Here is a 23,957-nt window from a genome sequence, read left to right as displayed (position 1 = left end):
ATGATGAAAATTGTAGTAGTAGTGTTGTCAATAGAAGAGTGTAGGTGAATGGGCTGTAAACAGCTTACATCAAGTCAAATGAGGCCAAATTCCTTTCTGAAAGGTTTCCCTGTGAATGAAGACCCCAAAATCTGACTTTATTTATTATAAGAGTTTAACAGATTTCGCAAAGAAAATGTTCATTGTGAAACCTGGCCCCACAATGAACACACCCGAAACTCTGGCTGATTGGGACCCACACCCAGTTTCACACCTTGGCTCAGGCGATTAGAGGATCATCAGGGGGTCCTTTTGTCCCTCTGTGGGGGGATACTCCCACTAGGTTTATATCTGGGACTCTCCACCATTTGACCTTAGAACTGAAGAAGCTTCTCGGATGAGAGGTGAAACGTCTTCAAGTAACTTAAAGAAGTCCAGACGCTTTTCTTTGCAAGCTCCTTTGACTACGATGACCTGGATGACTGAGAACCTTCACAGACAGTTTAACAGATATTTCACAGTTTAACACAAATAACTGCTTGCAAAGATGCATGCTATTTTGACCCACTGAATGTGGTTCAGTGGTAACAATAGCCTTCAGTGTTTATGTAGTTTCTTTGCAGCCTACACATACAACAGTAAGTTTACATTTGAAAACAATTCAGTAAATGATGTACAACTAGAGATCAGTCCTGGGATATGGAACAAAAAAGACAGAAACATAAACACTGAAAAAAAACCTGTAAATACAGGTGTTTTCATTTCATGCACATAGACCACTAATTAATACTTTGTAACGAGGAATCATTTATTCAGGGTTTACAAGTGCTCGTCCTTAGGAAAACAGCTGAAAATCATTATTAATGGCTCCAGACTTTACAGATTCCTTTAAGAATATTTTATTTATGTCTGCATATTTACAGTCAAAGACCATTCACAAACATTTATGTATTTAACATGCCATATAAACAGTGAAATTATTCATGGAATAAATTCTACTCACGAAATGAAAGTGCTCAGAAAAAAACATGTTGCAACTCACTGCAGTTTTCAGCAATATAACAAACTCCCTCACAGTGACCACTGAAGATGAATTAAGCTGCTGTACATAGAGACTTGGTGTAAGCATCGAAGCCCATTAAAAAACTAAAATGTTCTAATTTTATATCCTAATAAAAAAGTATTCATAAATAACTCGGGATAAAGCTTAATCTCAGCTTCAACATTTGTAATCTTAATGTTTACTATGGATTCACCAGGTAGAATAAATGTATGGTCTACCCTTTTTATAACAAAGGTACATTTCACCCCAAAATCAAAAGTGCATTGATTCCCTCTGGTCTATGGTCTTATTGATCCTTCTAGAGTTTGGATCAATGCCACCTGTTTCATCCAACTGTAGAACCAACAAGCTTATGCCACGGTGAGGATTACTCCTCCTGGAGTATTGATCAGAATGTAATCACACTTAAACACAATGATCACCTAATGGGTTTCCATCCAAATTTGTTTCATCAAGGTCAAGGTCACATTTGCCATTTTACAGATAACAGCACACCATGCATCGTTTTGCAGAAATCATGACAGGGTTACTCATTTAAAAAATAAATAAAAACTATCTGCAAACCTTGTTGTCAGCAGTTTGATGAGAGACTGACTTTCTTTCTAAAAGGTTACATTTTTTAACTGTTTTTTGTTTGTTTTTTTACAGTTAACATTTGTTAACTGTATTGCTGGAATTGGCGATGATGACATATTCATGCTATGGTAAAATTTTATTTAGTAAAAAGAAAATAGTGAAACAGGGCTGATGATTTAGCGTAAGAGGCATTGCTGCTGAGTTTTCAATGCTTTGAGCATCAAAGGGCCGTTGTCATTTAATTTTTATTATTTTCAAGAGAAAGCAGACATATATAAACCTGTCACCTCCAAAAACAGCAACTCACGCCTGAATAATGTAGACTGACATACAGCATAAGAGGGCCAGAGGAAAATCTGTCAATCTGACATTGGGACGAACTGTCACTTTAAATGCTTTCAGAACAATGTTGAAGAGTGACTGTAGGAATGGAGAGAAAATGTCAAAGCTGCTGCCAATCATGATAAGAACAATAAAGGCCTGAAACAGAGAATGTGCTGTTCTGAGCATTTCAGACTGCAAAGTCAAAAGAAAAACAAATACACAAACCATGTTTTTTCTGATCCCTCGATATCAAGGAATTTTGTACAGTCCTTAGTTGGTCAAAAATATGTTGAATTTTCTCTTTATCTAGCATGAACTATTACAGCCCAGGCGAAAAGTGTAGATTTCCTCTAATACCAAGTTCTCATGAATGGCCTCAGGATCTCGCAGATTATCCTGAGTTGACTTCTCTGTGTATAGGGCTAGTAGTTACCATTTGGTACCACTAGGAGCAGCCAAATCCCTGCAAAACAGGCACCAAGACTGGAAGCTGTGCAGTTTGATGAAAAATGAAAAGCTAAACTTGCTCACAGATGCAGTTTTTATACGTTTGCATCCGATGTGTGCCATTATATAACCATTAATAATAAATAGACAAGGGGAAGCCAAAGACGCGAGGAAAGTTCGCTGTCTGTGAAATGGGTGGGTGTTCATCAACGAGGCTCAGTGCAAATAAGTGTAAACATATTCCAAAGCAGTGGGTGCTTTAGTGGTGTTGGTGGTGTGCAGTGCCGGGCAGTGCGCTCACAATCCACTGTGTCTCTTTTTCTTTCACTTCTCGCGGAGGAGGTGTAGCACGACCGTCTTCAGGTAGTGTCCAAAGGCACAGACAGCAGACACCAGCCAGTGCGAACAGAAGTTTGGGTCAGTGCTCACCACGCACTTTGTTACATCCACCTGCAGGGGGACACAGAGGAATAAAGATAAGTAAGTTTCACACAAGTGGCAACCTTTGTGGCTAAAAATAAAAACCAACCAAGATATCCAACTTTTCAGGAGAAATCAACATCTTCACCACCTGCTACAGAAAACAGTTTGAGCCAATTTCCCCCCTTTATAACAACTGTACAAAAGATTTATTTATTTTTACATATTTCACCTGTTGTATGGTTATAATCACTTTATCACTAATCCAGCCCACTCAACATGTGACATGTCTCAATTTTAGCTGTTTGTGAAATTTGTGCTACTGCTTAGGTGAGTCAAATGTAAGTATTTCTTGAGTTACTTAGCTCTAACAAGTAGATATTTGTGTCTTCCAGATGCATCTTCTGTGAGTCATGAACTGTATATAAAGAATGAATGTAGCAACCATAACATCAACCATTTGTTTTGGCATTTTGAAGCCACCATGTAAATATTTTGAAGCTAGAAGAGACCGTATTTGAATAAAAGACTGTAGTGCTAAGTTATTAGCTAAAGCTAGCTTTTAACAAGCTGCATCCATATACTGTGTGTACGGTAGCCCTGAAAGGTCAAACAGACTGCAACTCAAGAAAGTGCCAGCAAATAGGAAAGTGCTGCAAAACCACACAAAACACAAAGGAAGTTACATGAAATACAACAGAAGTAGAAAACAACAAAATCTAACAAAACACCATGGAAATGTTTCTGGGGAAACAATAACACTCCCTTTTTCTATTTTGTTTTGTTTAACGTTCATTGTGTTTTGTGTGCTTTTACAGCATTGCTGTATTTTCTGGTCTTTTCTTAAGTTACAGTGCACTTGACCTCACTGTCTGTATGGGTGCAAAGAAAAGACACAAATACCTGCTTATTAATTTTAAGTAGCAGACTAATAAAATACTTGTCATATGATGCACGTTTAGAACCCAGGAGCCAACTCTAAGGGAGGGAGCGCTAAACACAAAACACACCTTTAAGAGAGTTTGATAAGCAGTCCCAAAAATACAAAGTCCATAAAACAACATACTGACAAAACACAAAGGAGAGACAACACACTCACACACTGAGGGCTAATATCATGAGGATGAGACAGTTGAAATAAGGCAGAGGAAAGTTAAGAGTTTAAACTAAAAACTGTCCATAGAGGGCCAAACTGTTTTGGAGAAGGCTATAAACAGCATTTCTAGTGCTATAAAGCGGACTTGTTTTTCAGTTGATTGCTAATCAGCTAACTAACTTTAATCAATAACCTGGCACAATACACCTCTAGCTCAAAAAAATCAAAGCTGTCACTGGCTGTTAAGCTTTCTTTCAAAGCAGAATTTCACATATCATGATGTCACGGTGGCTATATCCATCGTTTATTTACAGTCTATTGTTTTAACCCTCTGAAGTCTAAGTTGCACTGTCCCCGGGCTGTGAGAGTATGTTATTTTTGAAAGCTGTTCTCCCAAGTCTTGGTAATCAGGGGACAAAAATAAATAGAATAGAAGAAAGTAAACCTTCTGATTGACACACATCAAAAGCTATTTTTACTTTTTTTCCCCAAAGAGTCCTTTTGGGGTTTTTTTCCAAAACAGATGGTTAGAGTTTCTCTTTGTGAATGTTGACTTGGTTCTCACAGGGTTTAACAGACACAAGAAGACCTTACAATTTCAACATGTGTCCTTCATTTTCCACTAATCTGACAATCTGCAGATATGCAGCTAGCCCACAAGAATGCCATTTTAAAGCCAGAGCCCACACTTAATTCTGAGCACTGCTTACAATACGAGGCCATCTAGTCAGACTTTTACAGACAATGAAATACCACAGAGAGTGCAGTTTAGTGTCAGCTCTGACACTAAACACTTCTCCTCCTTCAGCTCCTGCCGCTTCTCCCAGTCACACAACGTTATTTAGGTTTTCCCCACACACTGACATCATCTTTCAGAGCAGACGTCTCTGGGTTAGAGTGAAAAACAGGTCGCTCATTTGTACTCAGGAGGTCAGTTATACAATGCATCGCTCTCCATTTCGTCACACTCCACTTCTCTCTGAACAAAACAGGCTCGGGTGCCATGTTTCAGAGCGCACGGGCCTGTGGTTCGCTCTGCTGGAAAGGCATTAATGTGCTCTTTCCAGCAGAGCAGAACGCGGACAGAGGCACGTTGTCAGGCACCGTTCCATTTCACACACTGTTTGTCCAGGACTTTATCAGATAGGCTATTCCTATAAACACAATTCTGCAGAAGATCATCCCCTTTCTGTCTGAACCATTTGTTCCAGGTTTTTCCATTTTTTGTAAACAAAATTCGAGTTAATTTAAAACAAAAGGATATTGCGATTCTGATCTGGGTGGGTGTAACACGATATGACACACCAATCACAGGTGGAGCATGCTGTTTTTAAATTAGGCCGACAAGCACTGAGAGGATTAATAACAATGAAATATAGTTAGCTTCACTGATTTGTTTCCTCCCAGCCTCTGCTACTGTTGTGATGAACTTCATCACAGCTAAATAAAATAAAAATGTTATATTTGAAATGAATTTAATTTAAAGTATTAAATACAATCTTTTTGGTTTTTGGTCAAGGGGCAATTTGCTCAAAGCAGATCGTATAAAACACAAAAAAACAAAACACACACACACACACACACACGAAAAAAAAAAATCAAGGTTAAAATCAAAAAAGGTTAAAATCAAAAGTTAAACAGACTTTCGGCAAGCTTTAACCTTTTCATGCATGAATTATGACAACCTCAATCAGCATTTTTTTCTTAAGTATTTTTATTCATCTTTAGGCATGAAAAGAAAAGAAGAAACTTAAGAAAAACTTAAGAAAAAAATCCTGATTGAGGTTGTCATAATTCATGCATGACAGGGTTAAATAACAATTACAATGAAACACGTCATACATCTATAGTAACATTAAACGCCCAGTGGGTGGCAGGGTATGGGATGACACATCAGTGTCCAGTGTAGTGGTTTATGTGCATGTATACCATCAAAACTGACACAAATACAAGAAAATAGCCTTTGAATAGCTGTCCACTGTAGTGCCCACTATGTGTGAAAGGGTTAAGGGAATTCTTAAGTTTATTTGGCCAACAAAAATGTTTTCATTTAAAACTGATTTGTGCCCACAATTAATGTGATCAGTTGAGATTACTCTGCTAGGGCCTTAGGAGTAACTGACCTTATGTATCCACTATAGTTGACCTGGATGCCAAAAAGTTCAAAAAAGGAAGAGCTGTGAGTGAAAACACAAAGCAGTGAGGTTGAGCCAGGGAGGCCAGCAGCAGCTTGGACTGAATGATAAGAAAATGCTGCTTCAGAGGGAGTACTTAGATTTAAAAGTGTGCACGTGCTGTCTTTCTTTAAAATAAACCCTATTTGCGTCAATAAAGTTGTTATCTAATGAAATAAAAATCACTGTACGCTGAATCACACACGCAGACACACACGTTGCGATTGATAACCACCACACCCAGCACAGGAGGGTGTGCGCTCTCAGTGAATATGTGAGATCAAGCTGTCAGGAAAATCCTGAGCTTGGTAAATCTTCAGAAAGCTTCTGAAAACATGCAACCGTTCATTAACATTTGTCGGTGTATGACAAATAGAAAAGACCTGCAGGTGATGAACTGAAATGTATCACAAAGGCTGAGTGAAAAGAAAAGAAAAATCGCCTCACGTCAACTCAAAGCACAAAACTGAAAAGCAGGACTCTGAAGTTACATGTCCACACAAAGCTCCAGTTTCAATTTCAACCCTGCTCGAACAGCCTAAAGCAAAGTTTCTGACTGCATGTAAGTAAATCACACATAGCGTGGGAAAAGGGGCAGGTGAGCGCCACACTATTTTTACAGCAACCATAAATCCCTTCTACACGTTCACCGTCTCAGTTCAGTACATTTTTACAAAGAATAAAATATTTCTCAGCATATGTGGAGGGAGAGTTTCCTAATGTACATACACAGATACCTGAATATGTAACAGAGGTCTTACTTTGCATTTAGGAAAGCCATTTTAGCAATGGAAGAGCTAAATATTAAATAATAAATTGAAATATTGCACTAGGTAACAATAGTTGTCTCAAGGGACTTTATATTGGAAGAAAAAGTCGTTACAACATCAGAGAAAGAATGCAACAATCAGGTGATTATAAATGAGCAAGCAACTGGTGACAGTAAGAAGGAAGAACTCCCTTTTGTCAGGAAGAGAGCTTCAGTAGAATCGGGATCAGGGAGGAGCAGTCATCTGTTTTGCCCGGGGGGAAAAGAAGACTGAAAAGAGCGGCAAAGAGAAACCACAACACATAAGCAGGCTGTGGTTGGTTAAAGTTATAGTCATTGTGGGGAAATGCATTAACTTAACAGACTAGACTAGCTGATGGCTTCCTCTCTTCTTTGGTTTTATGAGCTCTTACTGACACTTAACCGAACACACAGATGCCGGCTGTCATTTTCAGTTACTTGTCTCATAGCTGCCACATAGTCGTACATTTATACAGACTAACACACGCTTACGGAAACATACAAACAAGTAATAATAAGTCGTCCTTACCCAGCCTCCTCTCTTTTTTATCCAGGAAGTCAGGCTCTTGCGGACAAACTCCCCCATGCAGTCGACAATGGTATGGACCATTGCTGGATGACCATGGCGTACACAGTCCACCGCCAAGGCCCCTGCCACAGCGTACAAGGAAACCACCTTTCCCCATGTCACACCTTGTGAGAGAAAACAAACCACATCTTTACTTAAACCTATGGAAGCATCAATGTCCTGCTGTCTGATGTGTGAGCACATACTGAAAGTCATTATTTCTTAAACGGAGAGACCCTGCTCTCCACTTGAATAACTGCAGTAGGATTTAATTCAGCAAATGTGTCTGTCAGCAGCTTTCTTTAAAGGTGGATGAACAAATTATCCAATCTCAGCAGGAGGCCTGCATGCCTTTCTGTCCCACAACGGGGAAAACCCAAACACCAGACCTGGGACGGCAGGCAGGCAGAATGCCTCGCTAGATTAGTGAGCACATCATTTCTCCAACCAAGCTTGCGCGCTCAGTAGAGCTTTCTGCCGCCACACCATTTACAGTCAGTGCTTCGGACTATTTTTGTCGTGTTTACATGTCCAACACATACAAACCGAGCCTCGGCTTCATCCATCTCCTCTAACTGTCGTCTGATCTCTTTGAAGAGGAAATCTGGAAACTTGCAGGATGATACTCTAAAGTTTCTGCATATTTCATACTACTATCAACATCTGATAGGTCAGGAATGTAGTTTTTTTTTTTAACTGTTCAGAAAGATTTTAAATGTTTGAAAAGGACATGAAGGTAAAATATAGTGGAAATTAAGCTGTACTCGATACAGGAAGTAAACCAAAAAAACAAAAAAACATTCAAGCCATACTCAAGTATGATCTCCCTGCTGCTACAAAAACAACACTATGTAAGTTTTAGATGCTGTGAATGAGAAAATCAGCTGGAGTTAAATAAGGCTTTCACTTGTGGTTACTTTTACAATAAGACACACAACATCAGAAGGGGTGTAAAATATCTATTATTATATTATTATCTATGTTTACTTTTATATAATTAATATATACTTAGTACTACAGGAAATGGAAATTGTAACAGTGTAGTCGTGTAGTCTGTGTGTGTGTCGACTACATGACTAAATGACTACAGCTACACTGTTGCGCGGGTTGCGTTACGATGCCTGAACATATTGCCGCTGTACTTTATCTTTGTCGTGCGGAGAGCTAAATGACATTTCTAACTGTGCTCGTGCAGATTACACAAGTTTGTGGTCATAATCTGCTGTTGCTCAGGACTTCCTCTTTGTTCTCTTCTTCTGTCGGCACTGCGGTTTGTCCATGTTTACACTGTATTCACTGATACGCAAGTTTTCAACATGAGACTGAGACGTGAGACTTTTTTTTCCCCCTTTTTTACTCGTGGTATTGAATTCCCTTTGTAAGTTATCATAATCAGTTGTGAACTGTGAGAATTAAGGCAGATAATCTTTAAGTTCGCTACGTTTGAATTACTAAGTAACTCTGAACATTACTGAGGACCAGACTGACTGGATTTTCTCTCGTCTCCAGCCAACTGTTCGTTACCTTTTCATCAGACTGCTTTGTTAAAATTCCCTGAAGAATAACCCAGCTGGGACTCATGTCTGAACTCCTTGGGTGGGGTCCAAACTGTCTGTAACAATCACTCGCTCCACCATCGTGTTAACCTAATATGGACTGAATGTTTTCCCTCCAGCTCCTTTCATTTGAGGGGGATAATGGCAGCCCTAAAAATGTCTCTCACTAATGGAGAATCCTGTGGTGAGCCTAAATAAGAAGTGTTTACACGACAATGGGCGGCATTATCACTTATACAAAACGTTTTAGTCATTTATAATTTGTAAAAATAAGTAAAGTAACTCAGTTCTCTAAACTTTCAGTACATCTTTATTTTATCTGTCTCAGGCTTCCTCCTTCCCAGTGATAACCAAAATACGTTCCCTTTTTTCATTTTGAAGTCCAAGTTAGTACAGGTTAGACCAGTTAAGAAAGCACCAACATTAGTTCCTGTGATGCAGATCTGCATGGCTTGATTTTCCAGATTTTGACCTACCTGTGGAGAAAATGTCTGCAGCGACAGCCAGGAAGGCATCGGACACCACGGTCTCCGATGCCACTGTGATGTTCAGCTGTCGGGCGACGTTACGGTACACATTGGGACGAAGGTACTCCAACTCATCGCCTGTCCAAAACAAGAGAAAGCAAACTCAGTCAAAGCTCTCACTTTAAAAAGCTCTCAAAACAAAGCTGTGTGGCTTTTAAAAGTAACTATTACACACTTATAAGCCACAGCTATCTCGTCCAGTAGCTAGTCATATGGCTAATAAAGGCAATTTTGACCACCTTAGATAATGCCGTATAAAAGATATGACTTTTGAGAGATATTACTGAATAAAATACTTTGTATTTGATCTAATTGGAAAAATGTTGTCAATTGTTTTGATTTACTGGGGAAGCACTTTTGCTCAGTTAGACACCCTGGCTTGGTCAAAGAGCAAAGACCGTATATTAAACATGGGCAATGTCACTGTGAAGTTGAACCCAATGTAAAGATACCCATTTCCTTAATCATGTCATTCCTGAAAATGGCTGAAATTGACCTCACTGAATGCAAATCTACTTCTGGCCAAAAAAAACCTAAAATAGTTTAAATTATGCGGCCTAATTGAAAGGAAACAATAATAGTGTTCTTTAATTACTCATACAGTGATTTTGATATCACCAATAAACTGCTGGTTAGCCTACATTCTGCTAATGCGGGCTAATTGGTCGGTTAAGACTTCACAACAGGGCCTGGTTCCATGGAACTGTTTTCAAATAATAATGATGACAAATATATTGGGAGTGTAGCTACATCAAAACAGGAAGTCACGTGTTTATAAGAAGCAGCTGGTTTGACCGGTCGTCAGGAGGCTGGTACTGAAAATGGCCTGCTCACCTGAGGTGTGAAACCATCTTGGTGCATGCAGTAAAGTGTCCCGTATGTCATTCCCTAATACTCACAGAAAGATATTTTACTGCAATTAAGACACTGTAAAAAAATCTAATCTACAGACTCAACCTCTTCTATCAAAGAAATAAGGAAAATTGAAAAAAAAAATGTTTACAGTATAAAATTTATATTAACAGGCAACAACTCAGCGTTGAGCTGAGCTTGGACTATCTCGCAGGCAACCCCCTATTAAGCCAGTCAGTCAGTTTTTGAGTTTTCAGAACTTCTTTGGTGAAGTTGTGAAGCCTCAACTTTAGCATTTTCACCGTCAGCATTTATAAGTGACAAGCAAGAGGTGACAATCACAACACAGCCATGCCCTAAAGGATATCACGCTTTACTGCCCCTTTGGACTCCAGTGTGGATCATAATTTACCTAATGAACATCATGTTGTATTTAGTAAGAATTGAAACTAGTGATTGAATTCATAAACACATCAGGAAAGTGTTTGTAGAAGTCATAGGTGCAGAGAGCAGCGGAGACATTTTCTCATAGATTTCTATAGAACCAGACGACTGTTCAAAAGAATCAGGTTTAAAGCACTTCTGTGCTGGTCTCACTTTTCTAACCCAGAAGCTGTTTCTATCTGTTACATACATTCATTTTACCTCTTGGCTGTTCCCATCTTTGTATTTTAAATCAGGGTATGACAGCCAAGCACCGGAAAGAAAAACAAAGGGACACTGCCCGGTGATAAAACACGGGTTTATCGTCTCTTTGAATCTTAATGGAACCCTTTTAACAGTAAACACTTTAGTGAAACTATTAACTAAGCACTGTAGAAAGACTGAACGCAGAGGAAAAGAGCTAAACTTTCCAAAGATACCAATAACATCCTGGAGTCTCTGACCCAGCCCAAAAAACTCTGTGACATAAATGTTTTTACACAACATAGTTTTTGTTGCGATTAAACAAACCAGATATGACATATCAGTTAGTGAGCTTTTAAGATGCTGGAATTAAGTGAGTTTGGTCAGAACATGGCTAGACTGGTCCTCCCTGTTTGGAGTTTTTCTGTTATTTTACCAGATATTAGTTTGCTATCAAAAATGGTGAACTATTCATGAAAAAAGTCTCATTATTGTCGAAGTGTTTTGTAACTCTAGTCATAAAAGGGTACAAGTGGTTTTGTTCAGTTTCACTATTCAGCAACAGTGTACACCCTCCAGGATTTTCAAAGCTGAGCAGCCGAGTTTCAACACGAACTTCCAGTGAATTATCTGGAAGTGGGAAGTTCCCCACGCATGGTAAAGTGAATCCTCCCAGAGGAAGAAAATCCACCACACCAGTTTTTATACTGGGCCAGCATCCAGAAAGAAAAATATTACGCAAACTAAACGGTGACCTTAGCTTTATTATGGGGATTCCTGGGAATCACGTCATGATTCTCTAAATAATAAAGGTGTTCTCCGATAAAGTCGTTTACGTGTTTATTTATTTATAAGTATAAATATAAAATAAAGACATATCTTTATCATAAATCCCAATCTGGCCATTTAAATGATTAAAATATAGATATATTCTATAGAAGATAGAATATTGTGGCATTTGGCTGCACAAAAACGTGAAACGTGAATTCAGCGCTCTCGCAAACCATATTAGGATTTACCAGGAATACGATACATTCTTGAATATTAAACACACATTTGAAGGTGATCGCGGGTCTCTGTTTGAATTAAGTGTACTATTGTGCGCAAAAAACGCACGAACGTTTCCCGAAAACTTACCCAGCCACAGCAGGACCGACGATATTTCTCCCAGTGTCCCACCTGATGCAGCCAATCCGTGTTCAGGCTTGGACCAGCCGATCCCGGCACGGTTCAGCCTGGAGTGGATGTATTCCCTGCACAGTGCTTTGGCTTGGGACACCAGCTCCTTGTCGGTGGGCGAGCGGTCAAACACTTCAGAGGCAAACACAGAGGAGCGACGCAACATCTCCATGCCCCCGTCACCCTCCTCTGAGTGCGCTCCTCACCTCACCGCCTCCACCGCCTCGCTCAGCGGCCGCTTCTCCCCAGTGGACGCCCCCTCTTCGAACCTTCTCCTTCTGCCCCGTCTCTCTGCTAAGAGAAAGGAAGACTTGTGGAGATTATCCTGCAGAACAAACACGGGGATTAGTTTGTGAATATCTTTTGATAGCCTAGATAAAGCTCCAGGATCCAAACGCAATCAAAATCTGTCGAAAACCCAGGATGGAGACTTCAAGGAGAAGCTTGGCACTATACCTGAAAAGTTGTGTATGAATCCTTAAAGGTGTGCGGACATCAAACATCATTCAAGCGCACTTACCCGAAGTCCTATGTCGAGAAGGTAAAAAACCCCGACATCCTAAGTGTGCTGCATTTTAATCTCGCGGTGAGTAGAAAATGTTTTCACTGACTTTTAATGAGTTACTGCCACGCTGAGCGTAAAAAATGCTTTCCAGTTTACAGTCTGCAGGCAGGCTTTCCTTCTAAGGGAACTTATTGTGGAGTGAAAGGCGGAGATAAGCTGTAGCAACACAAGCACCGCCCCTCTGCCCCCGACCCACCTCATATAAAAGACACACATACAGGACATGACCCAGTTGTGTCTCAGCTGTTAATCAACAACTGTTTTTATTAAAGGTGTGTCTACAAGATAAATTGTAATTTAAACTTAAGTAGTTCTGATTTGTGGAAAGCAATGAAGCATTTAATGTAGTTTAAATGAAAACAAAACGTGCGTGGTTAAATCAAGTGTGGGATCATACTGGAACATGAGAGCGGTATTTAGTTAACTGAAAGCAGGTTGTGAAGAGATTAGAGGCAGTTCAACAGTAAGATGTTAATAAAAAGCCCTCTGTCTCAGATTAGAAAATGAAAATGGACATGATGAAAGCAGTATTTCAATATTTTTGCTGTATTATGTGATGTAATCTTTTACTGCACACAATTTTTCTTTCACAACAAAGCCAAACCCATTTAATAGCCACCATTAAATCGTGTGACTTTCTGACAGCGTATTAAAGACAGCAGCACACATGCATGTTAATGACATGCAACAGTGGGATATAAATGCATGAGGAGTTAAAAGAGGTGAGTGGAACACAAATACTCAGGGTTTATGGTCACCTGATCCAAACTTAACTCTATGCTTCATCAAAAAGGAAAGTTTGAAGGCTAGTAGGTGTCTGCCTCCTGAATCCAAAGTGGGGACTTGTTCCAGTGAAGAGGGGCCTGAAAACCGAAGGCTCTGCCTCTGATTGTACTTTTACAAATATCTACAAGCCACAAGTAAGCCTGCAAAGATCTATGTTGGGATAATATGACGCTACATGATCATTCAGGACTTTGTATGTGAAGAGAAGACTTGACATTCAGTTCTGGATTTTAAAGAAACCAGTTTAGAGAAGGCAATATGAGAGAAATGGGATCTCTCTTTCTCGGGCCTTTTAACACCTTTGTTGCACTGAAGGCTGAAGAAGGAGTTTGATATTTGATATTAAACATATTTATTTATCTGGAAGTTGATAACACTTGTGTCCGTTTGGCTTAGTCTGAGAAAGGGCTAGCCTTGCCGTGTCCAAGATAACATTAGCACTCACTAGAGCCATTTTCACATAAAACTATATATCAGATTGTCAGTACAATACTACAAAGTCATTCTAATCTTTAATTGAGTGCACAAAGTGTTGATTTGGTTATTTGTCTAGAGATCTCACAGCCAGAAGTGGCAGGCAGTATCGTCATCGACTGGAGTATTTCCAGTAATGGGAATAAATCTGATTTGTTTCTGGCTACGACAAACACAAAGCTTGGTTCACGTCAAGCGTCTTGTCCAGCTCAGCAAGAAAACAGGTTGGCACACATTTCTTACAAAAGTAAATCATTCCTTTAAACCAAATAGGGGCTGGGTGGTTGTGGTGGACTCACAGCTGTTGTTGTACATTTCACAGGAGGAGATAAGCTCAAAGTCACACGGTGTCCGCCTTTTTCATAATGTACTTCAAATGAGGGAGGTCACTTTTTTATGGGAACCCTCTGTGACACAGCACAGATAAGAGTTAGCCGTGATAAAGAAAGCAACACAGTGCACCCTTTTACTCAGTTTATCAAGGCAGAAATCAAAAGCTGTAATCTTAGAACTCTGTGTTAATGCAGATAAAGGTTGTGAAGTGAAGAAAATGAAAAAAACATAGCGACAAAGGTAATCAAACAAGAACTAATTCTAAAGTCTTTGGGCTGTACAAGTTTAACTGTTAAAAGCTGCAGTCATCATTACTGACAGCCACAAGGACCCTTCTGCAGTGGAGGCACATTGTTGTCTGAAAAGTAAAGGAGACACGCCTTCACCACTCCCCAGCAGAAAAATGTTTGAACACATCAGCTTGGCAGACGAGCAGTATCAGCATTTCTGGGGAAGACACCACACCCACTGCTCAGTGCTGTTTGGACAAGCCTGAGGAATGCCCTGCTTTGTTTATGACTGACTGGCATTATTTTTTGCAGATCCTCTGTAATACATGAGACATAAAAAAAAAAAAAAACAACTCCCCAAACTGCGAGTCTCACCCTGAACAGGGAGAAGGCTGATTTCTCTTATCTTCAAAATGTCCAGCACAAAGTGTGTACATTTTACCGTCGTTGTGGTTCAGGTTATGCAAGCTGTGCAGATCTGATGCTATTTCTCAGGTGAGCAGCAGTCTCGTCAACACTGCTGTACAGTCAGGTGTAAAGTAAAGGCTACACTTTTTTAAATAATGCAATAACACATTTATTTAGTGTTCCAGCTCACTATTCCTCTTTGGCATTTTCTTAAATATGTTGTTTAACCTCATTATCATATCTATACATGAGCAAATGCTTAATTTGATTAATGGGGGATGTGGCTCGTTCCTTGAAATCCAAACTATGAAATTCTGCATGTTTCAAAGTCGTCTCGCTCAGCCAAGTCTGGCATAAGATCCAGCAGTTAATATGAGAAAATACATGCCGCGATGCGTGATCAGCTTAGCTGTGGGGAACTAGTTTGGCACGCTAGTTTTAATTTTGTGTGTTTATTTTCTGACAGTCTCAAATCAAGACCAAAACATTTTGTTTTGTACATATAAATTATGTCAGTTCTATAAATGATACCTGTTTTTTGAAATTACTCAGTGAAACTTGACACATATTTCTGTTTGATTACTTGTGGATAATGTACACTTAACTAGGCAACATGCAAGTGAAACCTCTACTAATTTCTGGACGTTTCAGTCTCTTCTATCCCAACACTTTAGATGCTTTTTGTCTGGTTTTATGTACAGTTAAATGCCTCCTCATGTTTTTATATTCAATTTTTACAAGTAGTCATATGTGACCTCAAGGTTTTATCTAATGTTCATTATGTAAAGCAACAGATCTGAGATATTAAAATGTACTTAGACCCTACAAGAAAACCATTATTGGATAAGTTCCACTCTATTTAATAAAGTAATTTCAGAGACAAATGAAGAATTTCTTTCAATGCTTTCAAAAGCTAGTCTGGTCAAATGTTAGTGTTGCATAAAGACGGGCTGACTTTTATAGGAAGTGAAGATTTTGTGCAACTTGTCTATAGATGATCATAAAGGGGAACTATTATGCTAATTTCTTGGGGGTTATTGCAGTAGATTTGCATGATGCAGTGTTAAAAATAATTCAAATTTATCTTGTATTCAGCCTTGGGGCAGCCCCAGAGTTCATCCTGCATCTAAAATAAATAATTGTGGCTCTCTTCTTCCTCCTTTAAAGCCTTTCTTCCTTCTTAACGGCTGGTTTTTGAAAGCGGGTTTGAACAGCAGAATGGTGACTTTGCTTTTTTTAAACATAGAGCCAAAGCTCCACCTTGGTTGGAGACATCTGTACAGATTGTGCATGCTCTCATACTTGCACAGGATTTCTCAGCCATATGAATATGAAGCTCGGGTGGCTGTTTTTTGCAGTGATGTTAATTTCTTTGAAGTTCACATCTTCAGAAAAAGTAAATTCAGTTGCTTTGAAAATGCAATGTGTACTTGGGTCCATGCTGCTTATCTTGACAGCAAGACCACTTGCAAAAGAGATTAAGACTTCCTGGTTAAATAAAGATTAAAAACGACAAATCATTCAGGTATTTTTAAGTTGAGCATTCACCATTGAAACAATATACACATGACAGTAAATAAGGCAAACTTTATTAGGTCCACTGAACCAAATACATCTGACATCATAAACGTAAAGTAGTAAACGGGCATCAATGTAAGCACAAAGCCACAAGAAGTCTGATTCAAATTATGCTTTATTTGTTAGGTTTTTAAATGGAATAACATGAAGACTACATGAGTGTATTCAGGAGCCTGGCCCTGACGACATCCTACACAATAAATAGGAATAACATACTGGATGTTAAGTGTGCAGCAGAGTCTGCCTCTTACTCGCACAGAATGCCTGATGGTTCGGAGATTACCTCCATCATCACTTTCTCTTTAAGCTCCAGAGGCGGGGAGGGGGAGGGAGGTGCAAGTAGGACTGCACGCTTGGCTTCACCACAAACACACACAAAAAAAAAATATAAACACATCACACACAGAGCGACAAGATTCCAGTCTTCTTAAAAATATATAAACCAAATAATACCATGGATTCATGTAAAACGCTACACTACTATCTGTGCAGCTCCCATTCGTGTAAAAGTCTGACATGTGGCAAGTCATCCTCAAACGATTACTTAAAAATATGTTCTCTTTAGCTTTTAGAAGGAAAATCTGCAAATTTCACAAAGTAAACACTAGAAAAAAAATTGTTGCGCAGCATGTCCTCAAGTAGTTAATCCCTATGGGTCATAAAAACAGGAAACATGAGATATTAAAAGAGAGAAATGTAGCACCAGACTGACCTTAACGCTGCCTAACTAACCAGGCGCATAAAACACAACAGCTCCCTTTTAAAAGTTTCAAACACTGATTGCATTCTCCCACTCAGAGCAAATAAAGCAATCAGGTCTGGCCTCAGAGTATAGAAACAAATACTGCCCACAACAAATCCCAATTCCTCACAGCAGCGTGAATTCCCTAAAACTTCCCAAATCTTCGAGTCTCCCACTTGCTTCAGCATCTCATTACCTTCCCGTTCACCTCTTCCTCACTAATGCCCTCAGCGCTTTCAAAGTACAGTTTAGAGAGCACATACAATTTGCAGTACCTTCATTTCCCACATACTGTATTTCATCTGTATCCCAGTCAGTCCCGGTACAGTACTGTACCCAGTAAAGCTTCAGTCCTTCAGAAAACCTGAATTTAAGCCCTTTGTGTTGGTCCCATAAAAACAGCATCTCCCATCAGTCTATGCGATCAAAGGAACAAGAGCACAACATATGCAGGAAAAAAAAAAAAAAAAAAAAAAAAAAAAGAAGCTCATAATGTACACCTCTCCCTTTCATTATATCCTGTATAGTGGGACAAATGTTACCATTTACATCATTAATCAAGCAAAATGCAGAGACCATTAAAATCAAGAAAAATGTTAACACTTGAAACTGGCAGTATCTTTCATTTGTTAATGTTTAAATGTCTATTTCACATAGAAATGACACCGACAAGTCTCTGATGCCCCAGAGGCCCAGCCTCCAGATACACGACGCTCATTTCAGTTTCCGTTGATCTCCATGGGACCTCCTTTAGGTATGAGGAGGCTCATCCTGCCTGTAGTGCTGGCTGCACTTTTGATCACCTCCATCCATCTGTGAAGAGCAGACATGCTACTGTAATCTGACGGATGAAGAACTGCACGGTTGGAGGAATCAACTGACCTGAATCAACTTACCTTTCAAAGGTGTACTCGCTCTCTGCTCTGAAAAAGTATACGTGAGACTTGAACTGAAGTTTGAAGACGTACTCCTTGTGAATGCTGTCCGATTCCTCGGGCGTGCTGACCGTGTAGCCGAGCAGTGGAAGGCTAGCCAGCGGGAAGTCGTCCTGTAAACGAGACATCGGCAGACACCTCAGTGACGTGCTTTTACGTGGGCTCGATCTTTGTCACAGATCTATGAGGGCTGACCTGATGTGTCTTATAGAAGAACAAGCAGAAGTTGGTGAAAACGACCCAGAGTTTCTGCCAACCGTTACTGTTCTTGAACTTCCTCAGGAGGTAACCCGAGAGCTGGTTCTACAGAGGAAAGAGGAGAAAGGAACAAGGTTAGACACTGATGATTGCCAAAATTAAATGGATTTAATGCTGGAGTTTACAGTTTAATTCATGTGATCTGTAGATAATGCATGTTTGTGTGTTAATTCTAAGGTGAAAGAGTTAATGCATGCTGGCGCTCTGAAGGTGGAGTTTGATCTGTAGTAATTATAACCGAGTAGTTTTGTTTTGCTCATGCATGTCCATGTGATACACGGCCTCACTAACCCTGCGTTTCATCAACAAGTGGTTGTAACTCGGCTGTTTTTGCTAATGTGCTTCTGCGTTAGCTGCCGATTCATTCAGTTTGTTCAGCGTTACCATGGTGATTTAACCAGGTAAGGAGAGACCTTCCTGGCACAGTAAACTCTGGCTTGCCAACACTCAGCCCTCAGCTCTGATTTGCATCTAAAAATTTGAAACCGCCACCATCTTAGTCCAACCGAGGAGAGATACAAGCATGAGCATATCAGTTCTTGCTTAAACTCTGATTCAGATTTTGATTTAAAAAACCCAAACCTTAAAAAAACCATTTTTGCTTTCATGCTTCTGTTAATTTTTTTATATAATTCTATTCAGTACACTAAGGAGTCTACCCAACAGGGAGAATTAGCCGTGGAGCCGTTTTTCTTTCTGACACTTGGAGACGGAAGTAAATATCTGGCATTTTTAAAATGCTAAAACACTTTTCTAGTTTTCCTGACCAAAGTGCTTAAAATTTCATTACCCAATGTGAGGCTCAAACACAACCCTTGAATAGAGAGTCTCAAGCTCTACAGCCTGAGGTAGCCTGGCTCCTTCGCTCTGCTTCCAACTTTTCAATCTGGTATTTAAAATATATGCATTTTCCGTTCTTCATTATCTAAATGCTGGTGTTGCCTTCATTTTTGCGTGCTTTACTTCTAATAATTCTTCTATTTAACATTATTTGTTTTGGTAGGAAGATCCAAACTGAAATGGAGACTTAAATTTGTTTTGAATGCATCTCCTGGGACACAAAGTAGTAATTCTAGCAATAAATTGACAAATAAACACTTTAGATGTTTGTATTTCTTGGAATTCCACCATCACTCTTCATCAATTCTAACTCTTTATGACTTTAGGGAGGGAACACAGTCACTGTGTAGCTCAGTATTCTCTTTCGGGTCAGTGGATCGAGTACCTGGTTCATGCGGAGGTAATCAGTGAGAGAGAGGTTCTGGTTTCGGTACCAGCAAACATGTGTGATGGTATTTGGTCTTTGGCCCTGACCGAGGAGATAGCGAGGAGGAAGTTCTGGTGAGATAGCCGGAGAACCGAAGACTGGAGGAGGTCGAAGAGAGAGAGAGGCGGGGAAAAAAAGGAACAAGAGGGTGCAGAAAAAAGTGTTAGCATGTTAGCTCTGAGAAGTGGAAAGAAGAGCATGTTAGGAAATCCTTCAGGTCTGTGGGGTGAAAAGCCAGTGTCAGAGGAAGGTTCTTGCATGCACATAAAGAACAGAAGATGATCTATCAAGGAGAAATTGACTGTTAGAGCCTTAAAGAACTTAAAATGGAAAAACAAGGTGGAAAAAATAAAGGGTTCAGAAAAAAACAGAATGCAAAGCCATTTCCGCTCACTCCACTGATGCTGGTATGAAGATGGGAGGTTTGATGTACGTGCTGTTGGTGTGTGTCGTGTGCATGCTGGTGTATGTAAATGGCCGTGTTTGCATGTAATTTGGGGCAGCGGAGGAGTACCTCCACAGCCAGGCTGTGGTCAGACATAGACACACTGGTGTTGCGATGCCAGCACACATGCATGGTTGTGTTGGCACGGTGGTGCGTCTGCTTGTCCAGTGAAGTGCGGGAGGAGTTCATGTCATCCTCAGACTCCTGCTCCAGAGAAACCTCGTCAGACGACCCTAAGGGGGGAGGATGGAGGACAGGAAGTTGTGTAGAGGAGAGGAGGGGGAGGGATTAACAGCACGTTTGGGGTGTTTGTGTCCAAACGGGATTTTCTGCTCACTAAGCTGAGAAAAAACTCAAAATAGCCACAAAAACACACATTTACACTCAAGGCTGTGTAGGTATCGAGTTTAAAGAAAACTTACGGTTGGAGCGATCGCTGAGTCCAGCGTCAAGAAAGATGCTGGATTTCTCTTGAGACTTCTTGGCCATGTCGATAGCCAAGTTCAGATCCTCAATCCACTTTCCCATCTCCACTTTAGAGCTGAAATCACAAACAGACACATTACGGCGTTGCGGACACATTTTTAGAGAGAACGGAGGATGATGTAACCCATTATTGGGATACTTCCAGTTTATTATAACAGGGTTCTTTGTTTCTGTGCTTTTGGCCTGAATTTGTAGAGATTTTAATCAAGACCATAAGAACTTTAGAGATTTAAGAATGTGGTGATGTGGCCAATGAAGTCTGACAGGCCAAAAATAACATAAGCCACTTTACTTGGAGGAAAAACCCACCAAGTATTCAGACTACTATACTAACAAGGGCAGGTCAAGGCAAACCAGAAACATGACTTGTATACTGATGGAAGTTTACAGTGGATGGCTCAGGTAATGATGTTTATATTACAGTGAACACACATATTTATCACTCGTGCCAATAAAAGGAGCAGTATTTGACTGGATTCAGGCACCTGGTGTTTGCTGAAGGTTCACTTAGAACACCTGTTTGGATCTGCATTAGATTTACTTGCATTTATTTGATGTTTATCTGTGATGGTAATAATTACATGGGACTGTGGAAGTACATGATACACACAAATGTGCTGTTCACTGCATGCAGTCACATGCCACTACTCCAACTTCTCCCCTTCCTAGTCTTACCTGGCAGCCACCACAATGGTCCTCTGAGCAGAGTAAATAGTGAAGCAGTGAGGCACCGACCATTCATTTTCACTTTCCTCTACCTACAAGCAGAAAAAGGAAACGATTAAAAGAAAACAAAAATGCAAGCTAGATGGAGGAAACGGGTGTAATCCAAATAATGTTCTTCACCACGAATGGTTTCAGATCAGGAGCAGAAAGGGAGAACAAATGTAAAACGTCTGGAGTCACAGCGAGACCTGGGAGAGAGCCTCTACTGAAGCATCTATGTGTCTGGAGGTAAACTGTGGTGGGGTCATCTTATCTTTCATATCCTAATGATATCCATGTGTAAGTCAAAACACACATCACCATGCCCTGCTGATAGTTCACCCTTGTATTTATTTGTATAGAATTATGAGTAGTTATGACAGGCAGAGGCCGACATGTCTGTGTGTCTTGAGTAAACACTGTATATTTAATTAAAAAAAAATGGATGTAGCCATTAAGACATCACCCATTGATTTGTGATCATTTTGGCAGTCACCACCTCAGTGTTTTGAACCTGTACAGATGATGGAGGGGTGGATCTGACTGAGAAACCAGCAGAAACTTGTCCATCACAAAGTAGTCACACTGAATTATTCTTCAAGTCTCATTTAAAGTAAAATGGCTGATAATTTAGTAAACATGTGTATTAGGTACACGGGAGTGTGTAATGCTGTCATAAGTGAGAAGCAGGCTCATTTTCTCAGATTTCTATGCAGCGTTACTTCTTTTTGGAATCAGAATCACTGCCCCCTGCTGGCCATTAGAAAGAATGCAAGTTTAGGCTTTAAACATTGGCTTCATGTTTCAAAAGCTGAGGCTATTTCCATTTCTTTTTATATGCAGTCTACTGTCTTAAGATGAGCTTTTCGCTTCGTCTACACAGGCATGGGAGGAAAGAAGGGTCGGGTTTGGGCATCCAAGCTGGCAGAGCTCAGAGGACTTACCGGCGCATCCAACACTATGAGCTGCAGCCAGGAGCAAAGCAGAGACACGTAAAGTTAGGAGACCCTCAGCCTCCCTTCTCAACACTTTGTGTGTCAGAAGAATTGGAATACCTGATTATGAGATGTTAGCTTTTGTGTAAACCTAACTACAGAGTCTTATTGGGAGCTTTAATGGTTAAAAGGGGATGGCAGAGGTTAAGAGAAGAGACTGTAGACTCACTATCATGCCATGAAGGGGCAGCTGTCCATGGACTTTGAACTGATTGGTTGCTGTAACACCTTTGCTTGTGTAAAGGAGCATGTCAGAGAACTGAAAAGACATGAAGACAAAGATTAAAAACTGCTAACAATGATTAGAAGCTTTAGACGTTAAGTGGAAGTAGATTTTGTTTTTACTAACCAGGAAAAACATCCTCTGCTGTAGCCCCTTTTTGGTGAGCTTGTACAAGCACCCCTCTCGAATGAACTCCTATAAAAAAAAAATTTAATTAAAAAAATTAAAAAGACAACCTTGTTAGATTGTATGCACTTATTTCCTGCACTTCGCTCTGTGGCACTGCACCCACCCTGCCTGGTGCAGTCAAGTTCTCAATGCCGATCAGGTCTCTCTGCAGCTCTGTGAGCTTCTGGAAATTCTCCAGCCGGATAAGACTGCTTTGAAGCTGAGTGGCTATCTCCGCCACTTCCTTCAGAGCCTCTGTATGGGAAGACAAATGAATAACCAGAAGATGATACATTGCAGACTTATCACATTCCTGCTACAGTGACGACCAAGTAAAGTGGAAATGATTTTCCACATGAATACCGTTTCCTTTGAAAGTTTTAATATTTCTCTTACACATTAATATATGATGTATTAATCTTGTCTCAAAGAATTATGAATAAAACTAGACTATTTCACTACAAACCTGCTGGTGATAACACTGAATCTAAGATAGTAAATATACTGAAGCATTTCCAGATTAATCGCGTTAGTCGTAGCGTTTTCAGTGGGAGAAACGTTTGTCACTCATCCAAGCGTCTTCTTTAGCATCAGCTGACTGCAGCTTTCCCCACCTTATAAACTGTACATTTTCATAATGCATATTATACAAATGTACTACATATTATATAATGCATATGCAGTGAATAAACTTGTGAATACTTGATTGGGTGAAAGTAAGCGGTCTTCACCAGAGGGACAATGTGGTCTTGCTGCATGCTACCATTTGCAGTTCCCTTGCTTACTACTAGTTGATGCATTCGAATGTTACAAAGGACTGATGCTGTGAGATGGTGGGGTATTATCATCACCGTCATGACGTTAAAGAAGCTTTAGAAAACTCACCCTTGCAGTCGTCATAATCGCGGTGGGCAGGGGAATAATGCTTGCACAGTCTCTCCAGGATTAGCTTGTAGTGCATGAGTCGCTGGATGGGCTTGAGCAGGAATGTGTTGAGGGGCAGGTAGCAGACCTTCTGCAATTCAAACTCTTTGTAGACCGTCTCCAGCTTTTTCAGCCTCTTGGAGGCCTTCTCCAGCTCTGTTAACACTTCATCGTGTTTCTGTAGATAACTGGTGAATTCCTGGAGACCAAACGAGACTCGGGTCACTCTGTTTGTCAGCCAATTGTGAAAGAATAAA

General features: G+C 40.1%; 2 protein-coding genes across 4 annotated transcripts in view; both read right to left on the bottom strand.

The window, feature by feature from the left end:
- Positions 1–862: 862 nt before the first annotated feature.
- On the bottom strand, positions 863–12,876 carry boka (BCL2 family apoptosis regulator BOK a). 2 transcript variants are annotated; one of them, XM_084920935.1, is made up of 5 exons: positions 12,699–12,876; positions 12,137–12,472; positions 9,470–9,598; positions 7,399–7,562; positions 863–2,839 (listed from the first exon to the last, which is right to left on the bottom strand). In XM_084920935.1, exons 2-5 carry the CDS (start codon positions 12,348–12,350, stop codon positions 2,714–2,716), a joined length of 633 nt encoding a protein of 210 aa, XP_084777061.1. In that variant the 5' UTR covers positions 12,351–12,472; positions 12,699–12,876; the 3' UTR covers positions 863–2,713. The 2 variants fall into 2 exon arrangements, with proteins under 2 accessions (XP_084777061.1, XP_084777062.1); XM_084920936.1 differs by having other exon boundaries at positions 12,137–12,469.
- A 3,665-nt stretch (positions 12,877–16,541) lies between these two features.
- The window catches only part of farp2 (FERM, RhoGEF and pleckstrin domain protein 2), a 30,452-nt gene continuing 23,036 nt past the window's right edge, over positions 16,542–23,957 (bottom strand). For both annotated transcript variants that reach the window (XM_084920933.1, XM_084920934.1), the window contains exons 18-27: positions 23,662–23,899; positions 22,901–23,031; positions 22,735–22,803; positions 22,555–22,644; positions 21,361–21,443; positions 20,622–20,740; positions 20,269–20,432; positions 18,425–18,532; positions 18,191–18,342; positions 16,542–18,107 (exon numbers count right to left, since the gene is read on the bottom strand). In XM_084920933.1, coding sequence (XP_084777059.1) covers positions 18,014–18,107; positions 18,191–18,342; positions 18,425–18,532; positions 20,269–20,432; positions 20,622–20,740; positions 21,361–21,443; positions 22,555–22,644; positions 22,735–22,803; positions 22,901–23,031; positions 23,662–23,899 — 1,248 coding nt within the window. In that variant the 3' untranslated portion in view covers positions 16,542–18,013. The remainder of the gene's footprint in view (positions 18,108–18,190; positions 18,343–18,424; positions 18,533–20,268; positions 20,433–20,621; positions 20,741–21,360; positions 21,444–22,554; positions 22,645–22,734; positions 22,804–22,900; positions 23,032–23,661; positions 23,900–23,957) is intronic.

The sequence above is a fragment of the Perissodus microlepis genome, chromosome 23, assembly GCF_051167445.1.
Source record: "Perissodus microlepis isolate ML-2025 ecotype Zambia chromosome 23, ASM5116744v1, whole genome shotgun sequence".
Classification (NCBI taxonomy): domain Eukaryota; kingdom Metazoa; phylum Chordata; class Actinopteri; order Cichliformes; family Cichlidae; genus Perissodus; species Perissodus microlepis.
The sequence above is the reverse complement of the archived record's forward strand: the minus strand, read 5'-3'. Positions and strand labels throughout refer to the sequence as shown.